This window comes from Meleagris gallopavo, chromosome 1, assembly GCF_000146605.3.
Source record: "Meleagris gallopavo isolate NT-WF06-2002-E0010 breed Aviagen turkey brand Nicholas breeding stock chromosome 1, Turkey_5.1, whole genome shotgun sequence".
Classification (NCBI taxonomy): Eukaryota; Metazoa; Chordata; class Aves; order Galliformes; family Phasianidae; genus Meleagris; species Meleagris gallopavo.
In genome coordinates, this window is record NC_015011.2 from 70,219,205 (window position 1) to 70,240,165 (window position 20,961).

General features: G+C 36.6%; 1 protein-coding gene across 1 annotated transcript in view; it reads left to right on the top strand.

The window, feature by feature from the left end:
- Nucleotides 1-2,062: 2,062 nt before the first annotated feature.
- The window catches only part of LOC100542976 (ataxin-10-like), a gene marked incomplete at its 5' end in the record, with an annotated part of 46,424 nt that continues 27,525 nt past the window's right edge, over nucleotides 2,063-20,961 (top strand). Inside the window, 3 exons of the mRNA XM_010716472.3 lie at nucleotides 2,063-2,269; nucleotides 7,066-7,174; nucleotides 8,554-8,723. Coding sequence (XP_010714774.1) covers nucleotides 2,063-2,269; nucleotides 7,066-7,174; nucleotides 8,554-8,723 — 486 coding nt within the window. The remainder of the gene's footprint in view (nucleotides 2,270-7,065; nucleotides 7,175-8,553; nucleotides 8,724-20,961) is intronic.

The following is a 20,961-nucleotide window of genomic DNA, read 5'->3' on the forward strand; positions in this document are numbered from 1 at the left end:
AAAAAAAGAAAAAGAAAGATAGAAAAAACATCTAAATTGCTCCAGGTATGTAAGTGTCAGTCTTTCTATTTGAATTGCAAATATTTTAGTAAAATAGCCTACTGTTGAATTTGTTCAGTAAATAGCGCTCTTTCAGATTGAGAGAATTACAGTTAACTCCACTAGCCCATGCTCTCTCTTCAGTGCTAGAGTTCAACAGCAAAGCTGTGGTAGAGCCTCTGCCACATTAAAGTTCTCTTTCCTCAAAATACTCCGAGTTTGCCATGATAGTGTGAAGGGACATCAGAAATAAATTAGAATTGTTAAATTAAGTGACCTGAGCAGCTATGTTATGTATTCACTTTTAATAGGCTGAATTACTCCCATTGGATATATGAATAATTAACTTGGATTTACAGTAATCCATCTAGTGACAGTTATAAAAGAGCCCAGTGTACATGCGAGGTCTGTTCCAAAAGTAATGCCTCGTATTTTATTATTTTGGCATATGATGTCAGAGATGAATGTTGGTGGTATGCAGGAAAGGTTGAACCTTCTCAGCAACATTTTGTTAAGTTTTGCTGCCATGTGACAGATGACAGCAGAGATGCAGTCTGACAAATAACGTCTGAAATGAAAGTGCATATGAAGCAGAAGTGTGTGAATGAATTCCTTCATGTGGAAAAAATTGCATCTAGTGACATTCATCAACACTTGCTGAACGTTAAGGGAGATCTAATTGTGGATGTTAGCACAGTGAAATGGTGTGTGTAGTGTTCCAGCAGTGACAACAGCATGTGAAGTACAAGCCATGTTCCAGATGGCCATGCACAACTGTCACACCACAAAATGAAGAGCATCTCCATCAGATGATCACAGGGAACTGTGTATGAAGCTGAATATTGGCTGCAGTACGTTGGAAACATTGATGGCAAAGTTGGAATATTTCAGAGTTTGTGCAAGGTGGGTTCCACAAATGCTTGGACAGAAAAAACACCGTCTGCAAGTTTTTCAGAGAATGACAGTCAAAATGACAGTCTTGGAGTGGCGACATGAGAATTCCCCTGCGAGGAATAAGTTCAAGGTGCAGACCTCAGTGGATAAAGTGATGCCTTTTGGGATAGGGAAGGAGTGATCCTTCAGAATTTACTAGTATCTAGACAAACTATCAGCCATTATTGCTGACTACGCTAAAGGCTTGAACTTCCTGAGTAAGGCCAGAGAAGTAGAAAATCTTTCTTTTGCAATAGGATAACACCAGACCCGATAGAATTTTGAAGATCTTGGAGCATGTTGCCAATCTTGCCTGGATTCTCCTTTCACACCGACTGTATAGTCTGGATTTGGCACCTGCTGATTTCCATCTGTTCATGCCGATGAAAAATGGAATGGACTGCATGGACAACGTTATCCTAGCAACAGTGCCATCACAGCAGCTTTGAAGCAGTGGATCATCTCTGCTGGCACAGATTTTTTACAAGTACAGCATGCAGAGTTCTTATTCATGGTTGGTGCAAATGCATAGTAAATGATGGTGACTAAGTTGAAAACAAGTGCTTTGTAGATGAAAATTTGCTCTAACAAATACTGTTGTTGTTCTCTTTATATCAGTTGTAGTTTCCATGGAAATAAATAGAAGATATTACTTTCGGAGCGACCTATACATCAATTTTTATTTCCTCTTTTTCTTCTCTGAACTGGTTTAGGGTTGGGGAGGAGGATTAGTGAAAGACTGTGCAAGGCGAGGGCCATGTGGAAGCTGTCAAATAGTCTGTGTTTGGTTTGCTTAACTTAACTTCAGTTTATAAAGTTTTTTTGGTGGGAATTTTAGACATATATAATATGCATAATAATATTATGTTAGAGCATAAGAAATTGAAGTAGACCTGAGAAAAATATTTGAACATCTGGCCAGATTGTATTCATCAGAGGATGAATTAAATTAATTGTGTGCAGAAATAAACCAACAAATAGGCAGTGATTGCCAGTGTTCTTTGTTTTTTTAAAATCCACTGTTAGTAGCATGCTCATTGTTTATATCACTTTAAACAACTCTTTACTTATTCAACTGATAATTCTGTAATGCTTAGTGAATATAATTAACAAGGTGTCTTCTGATTCTAGGGTTACTTTTTTAGAGCTGATAATGGCAAAAGTGAGTGAGAAGAACTCAGTTACCAGTGAAGAAATGCATGTGTTCACGAGACATGCTGATTTCCTTGCAGGCTGTTTCCAAGAGAAATGTAAAGCTGTGCTCAAGCTGACTTCTGCAGCAGATGCAGAAGATGAGGTATGACTAATTAAAACAAACATGTTACAGTATTAGAATGTGAAGTGGTGAATTACCTGACTGCATTCCCGAGCTTCCTTTGTATGAGGAAAGCAGTAATAGAGTTCACAGTTAGGGCTGTCTGTTTTTGTACAATAATTGATGGTTATGCCAGTAAGTTCCCCAGCACTAATTTTTTGGAAATGCATTTGGCTGCTTGTTGGACAGATGTTCCATGACTGTTCAGGACCTGGAACATAAGTTCTCTTCATGGAATGCACATGTAATCAGCTCAATGCAAGGTTGCTGTCTGAAATGTTTTGTGACCCACCATGAAATGGAGGGCTTTAATTGCCGACTCTTCCCTGTCTCTGTGTGATCTGGGGCTCTTTGGTGGACCTTCATTCTTCTCAAAAGGTGGCACTCCTGGGGTTAGCTTGGGTCCTCAGCTTGAAGTTGTGGAGCTTACTGGATTCTTAGTGGCAAATAGCTCCTGTCTCCTGAGCCCTCAGACACTTGCCTCAACTCCAGTCCGGTTGAAAGAAATTTATTATTGCTTCAGACTTAATGAAGTGTTTCTGTTGAGGATGGCCACAATAAATTCCCTTTGCAAGCTAAATAGGAAAGATTTTATGGGTCACAAGTGGCTTGTGGGCTGCACTTTGGGAGCCTCAGATACAGAGCTGAGTTCTGGATGGTCTTATTTTATTTCCTTCTTATGAAGTATCCAAGAGTTGCTGGCAACTTGCCACACCATATTGTACACTAAGAAGATTGAGACCATCTAAGGGTAGAGGTCTTTTCAAATGATTTGGTGTCCAGTTTTTCCTTTTACTTTCAACACATTTCTCAAAGACCTAACCAATGCGTTTGGGAGCACAGAACAATTAACACCATATCTTGCAGTGAGCTTTTTTGTGTTGTGCTATAGGCGATTGTATTCTAAGCAGGTAGTGACAGTAATATCGGTCTCAATTCTTGATGTCTTTCATAGATTTTTAGTTTTCAGCTCAACTGAAGATGAGTTGTTCTTTTAAGACAACAAGACAGAATACTTAAAGCCTGAGAAAAGAAATGCACTGAATTACTTGAATTATACTTAGTTTCAGAAGTGTAATTAACAGATTTTCTTAATAATTAAAAGCTATATTTAAGAAGTCACAACTAGCTTCTGTCTTGACAGAGGGCCACTGTAGTACACTGTGTGTACTTGGAAGTACTTTATGGGTAAGCAAAATTAAGCTGTAATAGTTTATTTTGTAGAAATACTTCTGAACAGCTGTCGTAATTGTAATGTAAGTGGAAAGTACTGATTTTTATGTTTTTATATGATGTGTTGCACTTCCTTACTTACTATTTTTTTCTAGTTTAAATTTTACTAGTATTTTACATGTATGTTGAGAAATGCTATGAATGTACACCTAAAATCTCCTTAGGAGAGGCGATAGCTGGGTGCATAAGAAAAAAAATCACTGGAATCCTTTCCTTATTTTCAAAGAAGGGATTTTCACTTCTTGTGCTTCCCCTGAAACACTACTGACTGCATAGTCTAAGCTGCATTTCCAAACCTAACTGACTACTTCTGGAAAAGGTATCAGCTTGACATAAGAGGAAATACACTGAGACAGTTCCATCTTTTTTTATTCTTCATTTTTTTCTTTTTAATCCTGTATGGTTCCTTTCCAAGTATTCAGTCGTTTCAGTTCTTGGAAAAAAACACTTGTTTGCACCTAGCAGAAGGAGGCGTCTGTCCAGTTTGAATCTTTTGGGGCAACAGTATTGAGAATAGTAATATTCTCGATATATAATGTCCAGCTGACACTGACTTTTTATCCTTTTCACACATAAGTATGGTACATGAGAGGCTCATTTAAGGATCACAAGATAAGCCATAAAGAGCTTAATTTAGTGAGATAAATGGCAATAAGTTGTTTTTTTTAAGTGTTTGTATACTGACTGTATGCGTTTATTCATGATACATGCTTGCCGTACATAAAGAAAAAATCCAGATAAATTCATTAAACTGTTTCTTGTTAGAAATGATGAAAAACTGTACCAATTTCTCTTTGATTAGGTAAATATTTTAGGTTTTGCCTAAGAATGGTATTTAACTGGAGGGAAAAAAAAGAGCAATTGTGTACAATGCCTGTCATTTAAAATGCTTTATTCAGTGTCTGTGATATTAAACTAAACTCTGCCTGGACTTCCATTTGGCCCTGAGGCTAAGTGCCTTTGTCAGGCAATGCTTGCACTAGGAAGCTGACATGGCCTCCACAGCTAGGAGGCCGTATTTGAAAACTGTCTTCTGGGAATAGTCTTTGACCTGGCCCAACTCCCAGAGTGCTGGCTCAGGGGTCAAGTCCACTGCTTAATTTATTATATGTAGATGCTGCTTTTTTTTCCGTAGGGAACATTAGGTCTTGTACCTTTTGTCTCAAATCAATGAGAAGTTAATTCCATGCTTCTGCAGTGTTCAAACCAATGTTTAAAATATCTTTTCATTACAAGCCTGACTTCAACATTAATTTGTTTTCACTAGTTTTCAGCTATACTTGTAAAATAAAACACTTGCCTAGATTTCTCTTTATAAAGAACATCTTTTCTGGGTCTCTCTGAAAATATGTTCAAAAAACTTTTCAGTAATTTCATTGCTTACTTCTCGGGTTATATCCAAATTATGATGGCTGTCAGTTTTCAAAACATTTTGCAGTCTGAATAGCTTATTGTCTCTGAGTTGCAAAGGAAATATCCTACCTTATTGCCTTTCTTTTGTGCAGCCATAGAGAAACCTGAAGAGGTTTGAAACACAGGTTTGAAAAAATATGTATGTGGACATGTGCAAACATGTATGTATATTCAAGCTTCATAAGTAGATAAGAATTTGTGGCTTTATTTGTGCTTTCTAAGCAATCTGTTCCTCTTTTAAATTACAAGTGGAACAGTGGTGGACCTGAGACAAATGATGAGATAAGCAGAAGGAAGAGAAAGTAGTGCAGAGAAGTATGGAGAGATCAGTGAACAAAGGTGTTTTCTTCTTTTCTGTTCTATTTCTTTTCTTTTATTTTCCTTTATTCTTTTTTTCTAGTATTTTTCTTTTTTCTTTTTTTTTCCCCTTTCCTTTTCCTTTTTTTTATTTTTTACTTTTTTATTTTTATTTTTATTTTATTTTTTAAAGGAGAGAGAAATAGGATCATGGTAATGAAAAGTGAAAAAGCATAAGACTGAGAAATAAGTAAGGTGTGGCTTTTCTCAGTATTATCTACTACAGAGCTTTGTCACGTAAGTGGGCAGAAAGTGAGGTACACATAGGCAGCAAGGGCTGCTGTATCTTCCTAGAGTGATTTATGGCTGCCATTGACACTTGTTTGCTTTATGGATGTTAAGCAGGTAACTCAGTCTTGTTGCAAAGTGTAACTATGTGCCCAGAGAAGTTGCTGATTTTACCTCTTTGGAGGTACTGAGAGGCTGCATGGATGTTGCCCTGGGTACCCTACACAGGGCGTCCTTTCTGGAGCAGGGGTTGGAGCAGGTGGACCCAGAGGACCCTGCCAACTTCAACCAATCTGTGATTCTGTGATAAATTTTTTTTGCACAAAGGTCAGTGTTAAGTGTACGAGCTGAAGAGGATGTTGGTTAAACTACAGTCTTGTTACAGTACAATATGAGTTGAAAAATGCAAGTATCTTATTGCTTTCTTTGAACTATAGTTGAGATATGCTAATTTTATTCTAGTACAATGGCCAATTTATTCAAAGACTGTTTCTGTGCTACAGAAAGCACTTTATTGAATTAATTCAGGTCAAGTTGAGTTGTACACTTATGGGAGGAAGAGAGTTGAAATACAGTTTTATCATCTGGCCTCTAAACCCATTTCTGTTGTCAGAGGTTGTTGGAAGAAATAAAAAATGTTATAGTCGTAGTCTTTAACATTAAACACCATTGCTGGTTATTTAAATTATGCTATATTGTTTATGTGGATTCAAAAATATAATGATATTTGTATGTAAAGGTATTCTTTTCCTGGAGAAAACAAGATAGAAATAGTTAATGTGGTCTATGTATGAGACTTTTTAAGGCTACTTTCAATTTACATACCACACCTTGTGTGGCATCTTCTTGGAGTCACAATATGGTTGTTGAGTAATATATGTGTTCAAAATTTTACTATTCACTCCTATGGTAGTGGATGGTCATTCTAAACATGCGTCAGTATAGCCTGTGAGAAAATATAGTTCTCTAGTTGAATAAACAATGCTCAAATAAGATTGTGTCTCATACCTAACCAAAATGCTGCATCTGTGATCCGAATCCTATTTACCCAAGAATAATGTAAATTCTCGCAGCCAAAGTTCATTTGACCACAGAACTTTACAGAATTCCTGCGGATAACAAATTGGTGTCTTGCAGGCGGCATTTGTGTCTTTAAAGTGGGACGGTCCTACTGAATAAAGTCAAAGAAAACATTTATACAGAAATAATATTCTCAGCTAGTAATTTTCTGCTTTTCTGCTTGTGGAAGCTACTGTGTTTTTGTTAAAAACATCCGTTATGCCTCTGTTTTGTTTTCCCCGTGATTTTTCAAGGCACATATAACACTGTTAGACTGTAGAAAATAAATTATTTCAATGTAATACATTGTAGAAAGATCCCTTTCTTTACACAGAAGTGGCTATCAAGTGGCTATCAAGAAGACGAAAGGAGGAGACAAAAAGAAACTGAGGTTTCAAGAGTTTTTGTCCTCTGACAGATCGTTGAACTTTTATATTCTTATGATATTGTTCATAAAACATTTTCACAAATGTAGCTTTCATTTATAGGAGGCCCTGGTTACAATTCGGCTTCTTGACATTCTTTGTGAAATGACATCAAACAATGGACAACTGGAGTATCTGCAGACCTTGCCTGATTTGCTTCGAACAGCCATAGGTAAGTGAAAGCCAAAGAGTTTATTAGCTGTTGGCTTGCTCCAAATCATGTTGCTCTGTGAATGAAAACATGTTTTTCACAACTGGTAGCAATTTTGATTTTGACCTTCTAAAAAAATAAATAGGAGATTGAATTAATGTACATTTTCAAATATTTGATGTGTTCCTGGAATTTTTTTGCTGCTCAGCTTGCTCTGTTGGCTCCTATTACCCAACAGAGCCTTTATTCAACTCTCAGCACTGCACTGTTTATACAGTAAAAGTTGTGTGAAAAGAAGTGCTTCCACTGTTCTTCGATGGACTGAATGTGTGAAGAAGTAACTCAAAAAGTGGAAAAGATAATTCTCCAAGCCTGTTTCCTTCTTTTTCCTGAATTCCTGAAACTAAATACAGTTCAAGTTTTAGCCAAATTCTGTGACTTTGGAAGTTTAGTTTGAAGGAAACTTTCCTCTGCTAAAAAACAACAAACTGAGAGTTGCTCACAAATGAAATGAAGCCAAGATGGGTCCACAGAGACCTTATATACTCAGAGAGGAAGGAGGATGATATAACTGACATGACCTTCCTAAATTGTAGCACTGTCTTTGATTGACATGTAGTACCATTTTCTGAATAACTTGTGAAAATTTGATGGATGTTAAAGAGAAATATGTAATACTGAAGGAAGAAGAAATGTAATATTAAAATGTACGTAATACTAAAAATGAATGAAACACATGTTAATTTTGAATATTTTGAGGTATTCTAGGGTTCAGGATAAATTAAAAAAAAATAACCTCTGTATTTGATTACAGGGGCATCTAGCACTTACCGTAACATAAATTAGTATTTCCCAGTTTGCACAACTATGACAGTCGGTGTTTTGTAATGATAGGTCAGAGTGCAAGATGTACAGGATATACTTTCTCATATTACAGAGTTAGGAACAGATTGAAGAAGAGAGAAAAAAAGTAATTCCATAATTAATACATATTTATCTAAGAATTATTAACTAAAACAAGCTTTTCTAGAAATTTTCTGTTTTAAACTAAAAATCAGATTGTATTTACAATGCCAGAAGCATCAGTAGCCTACAAATTGTGACTCTAAGAGCAGAGATAGTCAGAACTAGCCTTCAGACTTCATACGTGAACTATGTAAGTGTGAAAAAAAGATTCAGAAGTACCTTCTGGCCTTGAGAACAGTCTTGTATGGTTTACACTAGCACAAATTGAGAAATAAAAATTTATTAAACTTTTGAAGTTATTTTGATATAATCCTAAAAATATGAAATTTCATTGACTTTCTTGAACTTAACAACTAGAAATGGTATTAAAGCTCTGTGCAAACTAATGCTAATTTTTGTGTGGAAAATAATTCAAGTGCTTTTCTTTTCTGTAGATACCCTGAGATTAACTCATCTTGCTGGAAAACAGACTGTAAATATTTTCACCACCACACATGCTATGACATGGCAAGAAGAAATTTCACATCCAGCTGTGGGTTTTAAAGCTCATCTCATTCGTTTGATTGGAAACTTGTGTTACAAAAATAAGGAAAACCAAGACAAGGTAAGTGTATTCTTATTTCTCACAAAACTCTCAAATATGAACAGATGTTTACTGTTATCAGTATTATAACATCATGCAGTGCACTGGGAGTTAAGAAGTTAATGCTCCAGTTCCAGGTACCTGCCCCAGAAAAGAAGAAGAACCACATGCCCCAGAGGACTGTTTGCTCTTCTCGTATCATTTCTGCTCAGAGGGAAAAGATGTAAAGGCACTTCATAGGTCATTTGCCCTTCCCTTTCTGATTTTGGCAGTGCGTGAGCTCCCTAGATCATCTCACCTCATCATTAGAGTAAGGGCTTCAGCTTTTGGACATTCTCTCTCAATTGTTTTATGAGCTTCAATTCTAGTTATATTGTATTATATTGTATTATAGTGTGTTACCTTACATTCTGTTATTTTATTTAGTAAATTAGTTCATTGCTCCTCAGGTAGTTGCCGCTGTTTTGATTTTAGACCCATCTCTCTACCCTTTTTTCTTTCCTGGGGGTTGATCCATGGGTCCCCTGCCCCGCTAGTCACAGAACCGGGCCAAACCAGCCTGTAAACCGTTGACACTTTTGATAAACCGTTGACACTTTTGATAAACCGTTGACAATTACTGATAAAAATATTTTGTTGAACTATAATTAGGGATTAAAATCAGTCTTGTAAAGGTTGAGGTTATTTTGGGGTGTTTTTGAGCTAATACAACAGATGTGTCAATTTTTGTACAGAAATGTAATATGTCTGCCTACATTTTCACAGAATCACAGAACTATAAGGGTTAGAAGGGATCTCTGGGCACCGTCTAGTCTAATTAGCCTGGCCAATACAGGTATTCTAGCAGATTACATGGAAAAGCATCCAGGTGGGTTTTGAATATCTCCAAAGAAGGAGACATCTTTTTCCAGTGTTATGTCACCCTTAAAGTAAAGAAGTTTTCCTTATGTTCAGATGGAACTTTCTATGTTTGCTTCTGCCAGCTGCCCCTTGTTCTACTACTGGGCACTGTTGAAAAGAGCCTGACCCCATGCACTTCACTTCCGCACTTCAGATATTTATAAGCGTTGGTAAGATTCCCCATCAGTCTTCTGTTCTCCAGGCTGAACTATCCCAGATCTCTCAGCCTTTCCATGTAAGGGAGATGCTTCAGGCCCCTATTCATCTTTGTGGCCCCCTGCTGGACTCTCTCTAGAAGATCCCTGTCTTTCTTGAACTAAAGAGCCCAGAACTGGAACAATGCTCCAGATGCAGCGTCTCCAAGGCAGAGTAGAGGAAGAGGAGAACCTCCCTGGACCTTCTGGCCACACTCTTTTTAATGTGCCCCAGGATACCGTTAATCTTCTTGGCCACAAGAACACACTTCTGGCTCATGGTCAACCTCTTGTCCACTGGGACACTTAGGTCCTTCTCTGCAGAACTCCTTTCCAGAAGGAGTTAGTCCCTAACCTGCGTGCAGTTGTTTCTCCCAAGGTGTAGGACTCTGCACTTGCCTCAGGAGGCCCATTTCTCCATATCTATGCCTCTCTGAATTTGCCTCAGTCCTATGAACTGCTTACCAATGCCCAATTTCTTTACTATTTTCATGTTTGCACTTCATTTAAAATGCCTGAAAATAGGTCTCATTTTGAAGGAAAATTGAATTATTGTACAAACTTCTTTAATTTTTGAATTAGTGTCTACTGCTTTTTTCCCCTTTGTAATTTTTCATGTAACTTCAAAAATATAGGACACATTACTTTGAACCCTTTATATTTGAAATTCCTGTGTGAAAAATAAAGGATTTTTTTTTTTTTTCACAATGAGGAAAAAGAGGGAACAGCAAAATGTTTTCAACTATGAAACTCTTTCCTCCAACTCTTGTTAGACTACTCTAATTTCAGCAGGAATTGCAGCTGCAGAAAAATGCTGTGATATGTTTATTTGAATACTGAGAAGATCAAGTAGGTAATTGTGTACAAGGAAATATGGGGTGATTTTCCTTTATTCCTCTCGTTTTATGAACTTGAATAAAAGTTCTTAATGAAAGTTTTTACACTAAAGAATGAAAAGCATGGAAGAAAGACTGTATCAAATTTGTAGGAAAGAATATAACAGTATTTTACCTTCCCTATTACAGTGCTCAAATGAAACTAATTTCAGCAAGTACTAAGAATACAGCATTTAATAGTGTTTACTCTGCAAGAAGTTGCATATGATGAGATACTCCTGGTCTAATTGTGTGTTGCTAAGGAGCTATTAAGAAAGTGAATACTGAAAAATCAGTTAGCTTCTATTTACTAAATATTTTCTTTGTGATTTCTTCATGTTTCAAAGATGTTAGTTTCTTTTTTACATAAAGCAATTAAATCTGATTTGAAGAAACTGCAGCACTTGAAGTTAGACGTTTATAATTGGCACCAGGGTGTTATCACATTGTATGTCCTTTTTCCTTTATTTTTTTCTCCAGGTGCATAGAAAGTTCAAAAATCTGACAAATGCTAGACTGTTTCACAAGTGATAATAATGTGTGCACAGAGCATATGGATGGGAAATATGGTAATGATGATCCCTCTCCCCATTTGTATTTATGTACTGAATGAAAGATTTTAATATTTCTGAAAAAATTAATAATTCTATTATTGGTTCTTGTACAGCTCCATCTCTAACTTTTTACAATGTAATAGGTGTTTATGCGAATGGAATATGTTTTTGTGGAATACCTGGAATATTCCAGGTGCAATATGTGGAATATTTTGTGGAATTATGTTGAAGGATGTGAGATGGAACTTCTCTAGGCAACCTGTTTCCGCACCTTACCAGTAAAGAATTTCCTACTCATATCTAACTTAAATCTCTTTTACTATAAAACTGTTCCCCCTTGTCTTGTCACTATTAGACCATGTAAAAAGTTGATCTCCTTCCTGTGTAGAAGCTCCCGTTATGTACTGAAAAGCTTTAATAAGATCTCCCTAGAGCTCTCTCTTCTCCAGGCTGAACATGCTCAGCTCCCTCAGCCTGTCCTCATAGGCAAGACACTCCAACCCTCTCATCATCTTCATGTTCTTCATGTCCTTCAAACCCATTCCAACAGCTCCACATCTTTATTGTTCAGACCTGGGGCTCCAGCACACATTACTTCAGGTGAGACCTCATGAGGGCAGAGCAGAGGGGGACAATCACCTCTCTCTCTCCACTGGCCACCCCTCTTCTGATGCAACTCAGGATTCTGTTGATATTCCGAAGTTACAAGAGCACCCTGCTGGCTCATGTCAAGCTTTTCATTCACCGGAATCTTCAAGTCCTTCCCTAGAGGTCTGCTCTCAATGAATTTTTCTTCCAGTCTGTACTTCTGTCTGGGATTGCCCTGACTGAAGTGCAGCACCTTGTACTAGGTCTTGATGATTCTCACTAGGTTCACATGAGGCAAACTTTTCAAGTTTGTGTAGGTCCCTCTGGATGGCATCCTTTCCTTCTGTTTTATCAACTGCAGCACTGAACCTGTTGTTGCAAACCTGTTGAGGATGCACTCAATGCCACTATGACATCTGGGTCATTGATGGAGATGTTGAAGAGCGCTGGTCCCAAGACAGACTCCTGGGGGACACCACTTGCGACTGACCCGCATCTAAATATAGAGCTGTTGACCACAACCCTCTGGCTGTAACCATCCAACCATTGGACTAACTTTGGCTTACTTTGGGAGTTGTGTTCTCTTCAGTCAGTACCACATGTTGCATGATATGAGAGGATTATACATGCCGTATCAAAACCTCTTAAACAGCACTGTTGATATTGTGACTCATTAATAAGTTGAGGCTTTCATACTTACTTTTTCTAATATTTTATATAACTTTCAGTCACAGTAGGCCTCATTTCCCAGTAATAATGATAAATGATGTGTCTCAACATATGATAGAGCAGTCCTACCATGAGGAGCACTAGTAACAGAGGTAAAGGAACAGAGAAAGCCAGTAGTGGAAGGATAATGCTTCTACAGAGGCTACTTCTCTATTTCTAGTTATGACATCCCCCTGCTGTAAGAGCAAAAGTTGTAGGAGCTTTACATACTAGTTTGTTGGCAGTAGTGAAAAGTCTTATAATTAAAAAAAACATCTTATCAGTGCTTTATTACTTCATTTTGTTTAAAAGTATTCTTTGTTTTTAGAAAGCATTCTTTGCCTCCTACTTTGTTAGTTTAGGAATGCATTCGTTCCAACTTAACTTCCTCATGGTTTTATTTACACTATTGTGATCAGTTCTGAAGATAGAACGAGCGGACAGATGTTTAAGTTGTTAACTGAGATGCATTTATTAAAATAGGCCTTGCCAGGCTTACTGCTGAATTACATGTTTTGATGTGCTGAATGGATTGGGATTTATAAGAAGAATGTTTGATAAAATAATCGTTTTGGACTTCAAAAAGTTGTGTACGTGCTGGCAGCAGTATGTTCTGGCTTCTGTAATATGTCTTGTATAAACCAGAATTGTTATTACATGTTTTTTACTGAATTCTGTCATACTTAAGAATAAGCAACTAGTAATAATAACTGATAACTTTACGATTATTACCTTTTCTATCAATCACTCCTGAATTGCATACACTTTTGCGTGAAGAGAGCAAATAGAAGTGCTGTTCTGAAGATACCAGTTGTTGAGCGAACTTGACAGAATCCTACATTTAGTTGTGCAGTTCTCCAGTGCTTATCCTCACTGTAGGAGGAAAAGCTGCCAGGAGTTACTGCTGTACATGAAAGGCGATTCTGTAGCTTGTATTTCATGCTTCCTTCACAAATACACATTTTATTAACTCTACTGAAAGAAAAAAGGTGGCTTCTCAGGCTGAGCAAGGAGTGGAATTTGGCTGTTGGCTGATGAATGCAATTAATCTATACTACAGTTATAGTTGTAGAAATGAAACAAATACAAGACAGGTCATTGCATTTAGCTTGCGCCCATGTTTCCCTGTCCATTTACAGGAGAATCTGCTAGGTCAGATGACTGATTTTCTGCCTTATTTTGACAATGCTCTGCACAACCTTGTTACTTTTCCCTAAAACTAAAATGCTTAGATTAATTTAACACTGTGTCATAAGTACTCAAATAATCAACAAGAACAATATAGACCTTGTTCTGTATTGTTTCAGTTGACTTTTCTATAAAGAGAGGAATTCTGTTGACCTTAATCATATTACCTTATTGGAGGCAGTAAATAGAGAAATGAAAGGAAGAGAAGATTTGACAGAGTTTGGTTACAGTCTTTATTCATGATTCGTTTTGGTACACTTCTACATCTGAGATCGAACAAGGAAATCTGCACTGTCTGGAGATTCTGTCCTGTGAATACCATCCTTGAAAGATGCAGAGTTGTTTGAAATAAACCATACATGAGACATCAGCTGTGTGTATTGCGCGGAGGGAGCAGTCAGCTGTTGGAACATCAGCGTGCTGAGATCACTGTATAATGCTGCCTTTTGAGAGGGATCTTGAAGGAAAAATTGTGACATTTCTGAATTCAGGGTTAAGGTTAATTTAGTGAGAACAAAATTTGGGTTTGGTGTTGTAATATTACTGTGTTGCCTTTGCTACCTTCAGCTGATGATCATTATTGATAGTTTATTGCTGCTTGTGACTTCGTTTAACAAAGTGTGTAAAGTTGATATTCTCTGCCAGTCTGATGCCCATTCAGCACAGGATAAAGATCTCTTAATGGTGCATTTGCACAAATATGCTGTTGAGATGTTTTTTGTAATTAAGAAAAGCTGATCTCAAAACTAAAGAAAGCAATCCATATCCTTATGCCAAGAAGTTTTTGCATAATGGCGATGCTGATGAACCAATTTTAGGTATTAATCTCAGAAAGCATTTTACAGAAATATCGTATTGTTTGTGTAGGGGGAAAAAAAATAAGTACGAAGTTGCCTGTGGCATGTGTGACTATCACCTTCTTAGCTAAATGAGTTCACTCTGTCAGGGAAATTTTTTGACATGCCTTTTCTTTATTTGATTTGATAGAGTTGCTTCTACTAATGTAATTGCAATACAGAGCTCAGTGGAATTTTTTCTGTTTGAAAAGGGAAAAGAAGAGCAGTTTAAAAAGTCTAAACAAAAATAGCGTATAAAAGGTCTGGATGCTGTTTAATGCAACTTGTATTTTTTCATATACATTTAAGCTAAGTTGTTTTATCTAAGATTTACTCTTCCTAAATTGAAGACTCTTCTGCTTGCAGGATGAACAAGATTTGTTGTGTTTGGAATTCAGTTTTCTTTTCTCTCCTTCACTGGGAGAGAAACAAAAGACAACTTAGCCATTTGTTAAATAATTTTCACCTGAGTTTGTCAGAAAGACTGTGTGTGCTTGTCTGTTCTAACTGTTCAAGTCTAACTTAACTATTTTAAGTAATTATATTCCTCCTGACATGGCATGAGAGGATCTGGAGTAACTTGCAGTGAAGGCCACTCCACATTTATTTATGTATGGCTGTTGAGAGAGGGAGAAGAAAATTAAGATGCTGCTACATAGATTTCTAAAGGAAGGAAGCAATATGGCGTTTTTTTCCTAATGTTAAATGTTATATGCCTAAAATGTAGGAGTTTCTTACTTTAGACCTGAGCAAAAAGAAAGATCCTTTTGGATCTGATCACTGAAATGGTGAGATCTTGCATGCTTAACTGTAAAAATAAGCACAGTTTCACTACCTAAGATGTTTGAATGGGACTATTTTGATATTGTAGCTATCAATATGTTTTAATGCTTTACTAGATAAGAGCAGTAACTTTCAGAGTGCTGAAACTTTTAATTGCTCTTTTGTCTAGCTCGGGTACTATAAAAGTCATCAGCAAAGCTTAAGAAGGATTCTCTCACAGGAGTGCTTTAGAAGTATAGGTTTTGCTGTGGAAATGAGATCACAACTCAGGTAGTGTTGAGCTGCCGCCTTTAGAAAAATGCCTGGGAGAGTGTCTTTCAAAGTATCCATTGCAATATAGAGGAAAACTGTTTCTAGTACTGGTCCTGTATGGTTTTTGTGTTAGTCCTCTGCTCTTATTCCAACCATTAAGGATCTAATGAAGTACCATATCCACTGAAAATTAGCATTCAAGTCCTGAAGACATAAAAGAAGAATGAGATCTGTAAATGATGGGACAGTATGATTAATAAGGGGTTGGTGTTATTTTTACCAACTTTTAGATTTGTTGATCTCCTTTTTTTTTTTTTTTGAACCCTATTTGATACCGAACCTTATTACTGTTGTCGTGCAGCACAGGACTCTAGCTCTCCATAAATAAAAGCTCATCATGCCATTGTCAAACAGCTAATTCCATGCTTTTTCAAACAGTTAGAATAAACACTATTCTAAGTGCTAAAACTGCATACATAGCATTGACATCTAATGTCTCTGTTCAGGATAAGCTGCGTATGCAGACTGAAATCTTGAAAAGAAAGTATTGACTTTCATATGGAAGAATGGTCAGAATTTCTACAACTTCAGTAGGCTGAGTAGTATTCCTGTAGCACATGGCAGGCACAAATTAAACTTACTGTTCATTGGAAAGTGTTTCATGATGTTACAGACTTTTTAAATGTCTTTGTTTATAGAATGGCCTCATGTAATACTTACCTGGAATGTGCACTGTGTGACAGTCATCTCCGTAAAATTAAAATAAACTAGCATTACACCACCTGTGTAATGAGTGGGTTACAGGAAGCCCTTGTATATATCACAGCTGGTTCTTAAAAGTGCTTCATTGTGACACAAATGAATGTTTTCTTGGCCTTTGCAGGTATAATCTCTCTTTGAGAAGATCTGTCAGCATCTTTTGGTCAAATGCCCTGCCTTTTTATGAAGACGTGTTACAGAATATGCTTATAAATGTGTTTTTGTGCATCTGCATAAGATGTGTACAAAAGGACTCCTGTGGCAGCATGTCATTCAATTTGGTAGAACTGTACTGTCTTGAAGGCTTCAGCCTAGCATTGCTGTCTCAGAAAAGCAGCTTTCCCTGCTTGACTTCAATCAGTACACCTTCTGTTGCCAGTCCAGAAAATTGTTTGCTGAAAATCCTGTTGAAGCATGTGAGGCCAAATCACAGCACCTTAACTTTAAAAGAAATCTGGATGTGTTTTTCTTTTTCTTTTTCCCCTTTATTCTGTTTTTCTTTGTGTCTTGAGAAAGAGAAAAGAAACAGCAGACTGTTACCTAAATTTTGAGTTTCTGCCATTAGACAATGCTGTTTGTTCTGAAATTACAGACCCGCAGTATTCTTCTTTGCTGTTTAGCCTCATGATGTTAGAGTGGTTCAGTAATGATGGTGCCTGAAGGGCACCAAAATTCTTGAGTAGTCTTGTTTTTAAAGGCTGTGAAATGCATATTGAGCTAGATTTGCAAAAGCCAAGATGAGGTCTTGATTGTATATATTAAGGACCCCAGGGTCCTGTAGGAGCTGAAATTTTTATATCTGCAAACTGAATATTGAGGGGTTTTTTTATTTTGGGGTTGATGTTGTCATCTTTGATAAAACAAGAGATTCAGATTTTTGCTTAGAAATTACCATTCTAAAGCAATTATGGAGCTCAGTGAATTCATACTGAACTTGGTAACATCTTGTTTAGTTGTAGTGAGGGTCAACTGCAAGGTTTACCTTCAAATGGATTTTTAGGAGGAATGTTGTCCATGGAGTTGTTCAGAGATTGGAATTTTTTGTAAGATTTCCGGCTTTTCTAAAAAAAACCTTTCACCCTTTAGCGAGGAAGAGTTAAGGTTTTGTATTTTGCTTCAGGAATATTGCTGGATTTATTTCAGGCAATTGTTAAGTATTCTAGTAGCAAACAATAATAGTAAAGAAACGTATTGTTTTGCCTATTGCAATTCAGTAAATTAATAATAAAACTTATAGGTTCCCTTGAACTTAGACCTAACTTAAATTCCCTTGGACTTAGATAACACTGCAGTGGTATCTTCCAGTGAGGTCTGATCAGTTTTCTCAGCCATTCCTGCTCCCTGCAGCTCCAGTCGTGAGAAGCTAATACAATTTGAGAGGACATTTACTATTGCCGGTTCTCTTGGATCTTGCAGTGCAGCTGGTGGTTGGGAGTGCCTCCTTTTAATGCTGGGTCTTGAATTGCACAGTTACACGTTAGTTCTTCAGCACTTAATGTGCTTTTTTTAAAATGCTTTTTGAATTTGTAGCTTCTGAGGAAAGCTTCAACAATACTTTATTCATTTATAAAGTAAAAATATGATTTTTAATGCTCCTGTGATGGATCAGTCCGGTGGCAGCTGATGGAGGATCTGATTCAATACTTTTTCTCTTCTCACCTTCTGACCCACTATTACTGTCAACCTACTCCTGCAGGCTTTTCAATAAAAGTGTCAAACTATTCCTTTGAAAATCAACTTCAAAGAAAACATTTTTATTAATACAGACGTACAGAAGTTTTCTTTGCTTTGTAAGAAAAACGAATAGTAATTTTTAGATCTTAAAAATAATTGTTTCTTATTTGTGTTGGCGCTTTAAAAAAAAAAACTCCTCATTCATAAGAGCTTTTTTTATGGATTTTGTTAGGAAGACTTTCTGTGTGTATGTAGTTTCCATTTCAGGAAGTTTTAATGACTGTGTATGTTTTATGTATATACATTTAATGTACAGTAATGAATCTGTCCTTTGAAAAAAGAACTTCTTTCTAGATTTCAGATAGAATCTGCGGTCTTGATTTCATAGATACAACCTGTAATCAAATTAATAATCTGTTGCAAGAGAAGAAAGGAAATAAGAAAATAATTAAAATTATAGAGAATACTGAAATCGTTTTAAACATTTGGTTTTATGGCTGTGGCTATGTATATATATTCTCTTACATAATAATGTTTTAATGTAAATTTACTATTTGAAAGATGCATTTATTACAGACTTGTTAAAATAATTCCTTTGCAAATTTATATGTAGAAAATTAGAATTCTGTTCAGCATAAATGAACTCATCCAGAAGCTGGGAATTTTACTTTCATGCTATCTGCACTTGTTATTACTAGACTGCAAGATATTTAGAGACAGAAATACTAAAAAAAAAAAAATAAAGGCCTTTGATAGATGCAGTTTAGAGATAAATTAAGAAACTAATATGCAGTCTACTTATGTATGGCTTCATGTATCATCTCGCTCAAAAGCCTGAGGCATTAGCAAGCTTTCAGCATGAAATTTAGTGCTAGAGCATGCATACCTGCGTTATTGTATATCATACATGCTAAATATATGATTTTTATAGACATATAAATCACAGCGTCAGGGTTCTTGTATTTTTTCAATGTAAAGTTGATTTTAATCTTAACAAAGTGGATAAATTTGTCTTAATAAGAGTCTGATCCTTTGCAAAGGTTATGCATGCTGATTTATTAAAGGAAGATGCATTTTCTCAGAATTTCAGGTAAATATAGAGGATAATTGCTGACAGTCCTGCCTTGTGGAAAACAGAGCAAAGAGACACAGTCAGTGTCATGTGAGGACTGGTCTGGTCCCAGTTGGCTACAGTAAATAAATAATTTTGAGGGCAAGTAGCAGAATGCTGCATGGCTGTTGTTCACATGCTTTATCTCAGTTTGAGGCATCTTCACTTTCATTTTCCCGCACCAAAATCAAATCACAGAATTATCTTTCCTATGCGTTTTCTTGAGAGGAGCCCAAGGCCAGTGCTGTATACCCAATCAGTCCCAAATGATGTCAAGGAATGCTAGTTGTCTTGAGTCAACAGCTGCCAGGAGACCATCTTACCATTACAGTGACTGAAAGGGCAACCACAAGCCAGTGCTGAAGCTGCTGTCCTCTAATATAATTAGAAGCTCTGCTGAAATGAGCTGGAGAAGCCAAGTTTGTTGCAGCCTTCAGACATCACTAGTATATTGTTACTTAGCATGAGCTTTGTGAGTCTTTCCCTTGCTTCCACTCTGTCTTGCATCTCCTGTAAGGATTCTTGAACTTACTTTGTTCGCAGTAAGTGAAAGTAGACCTTGGGTCCCCTTGGCCTAAGTGATCAAAAATAAAGACACTCTCTTCAAGAAGTTATTTGTTAGTAAACATTTGGTAACTCCTTGCTTGTTCAATTGTAATTCTCTTGAATTACAGGGCACAGTTTTGAAGCTACTGTACCCTTCTCCTGTATTATTAATGGTGGCATTTTGTAATTTCTAACCTTTTCAGTAGCTTGTTTTTCTTTAAAATGGTTCTCAGAACACAGAACATTCTCAATCTACAGGAGGTTTGTAAAGTATTACATTTATCTGTTTGTAAGAGGGTGCTCTGAGAGGTTAACTATTTGGAGTTTGCAGTGGCTATTTAGTATGCAGTGGAACTGGGTTGTAAAGCAGGTAGACTGTGTGATTTGATAACAGATTTCCTCAACTGTTGCAGGGTGTACTGGGACGTGTAAGGATTTTACTCAGCTTTGCTATATTGCTTATAGGAGTGTTTCAGGTAACAGAACTACTGGAAGGAGCCAAGTGCTATTATACAGAGTGCAATTTAGTTTACTTTCTGAATCCTTTTGTGGTTGGCCATTCGTAATTTGGGACTTTCCAAAACTACAAGAGAAACGTTATAAAAACATACTGCAGCCAGTATCACACAGTGTAGTGATTGTCAATGGGAAAACTAGCAGTTTAAAATGTTGTTACTTTAGCAAAAGTGGTTGCACGTATCACAAACAGTGAACAGTTACTGAAGGATCAACATTCAGATTTGTTTTTCAGTTAAAAATTTATTTATAATTTTCATTATGAGAAAAGTCCTGGAGTTGAGGATCTGTTTGTAAAAAAGCTGCAAAGAAAAGACCTCAAACCAACGCAAAACTCTCTTGCTTGAAAATATAAGGAACAATAAAATACCTGAGTAGTAAGCACAAACAGGGGGTTTATCCCGTTTATTTAGTCAAGCTGGTAAAGAATAACTTCAATTAAACTATTACTGTTTACAAAACAGAGGTTAATGTTTTTCTCTTTAATTGATGGAAAAGTCTTGCTTGTCATCTTCCTGTACATTGGTATTTTCTGTTTCTCATTGGCTGCTAGCCACTCCATAATTGGTAAATCAAAACACCTTTATGAGTATTTCCCTACTTATTATTAAAATAACTATCTTATATAATACATAGCCAGTGGAAAATAAATGCTAAAAATCAAATTTACAAAATATTTGTTCAGAGTTACTTTTTTTTCTACAGTACACCATACCATGGGAAGAATGTATACATCGTGTTAGTGATTGTTAACTTGACTAGTCTCTGTGTTTGA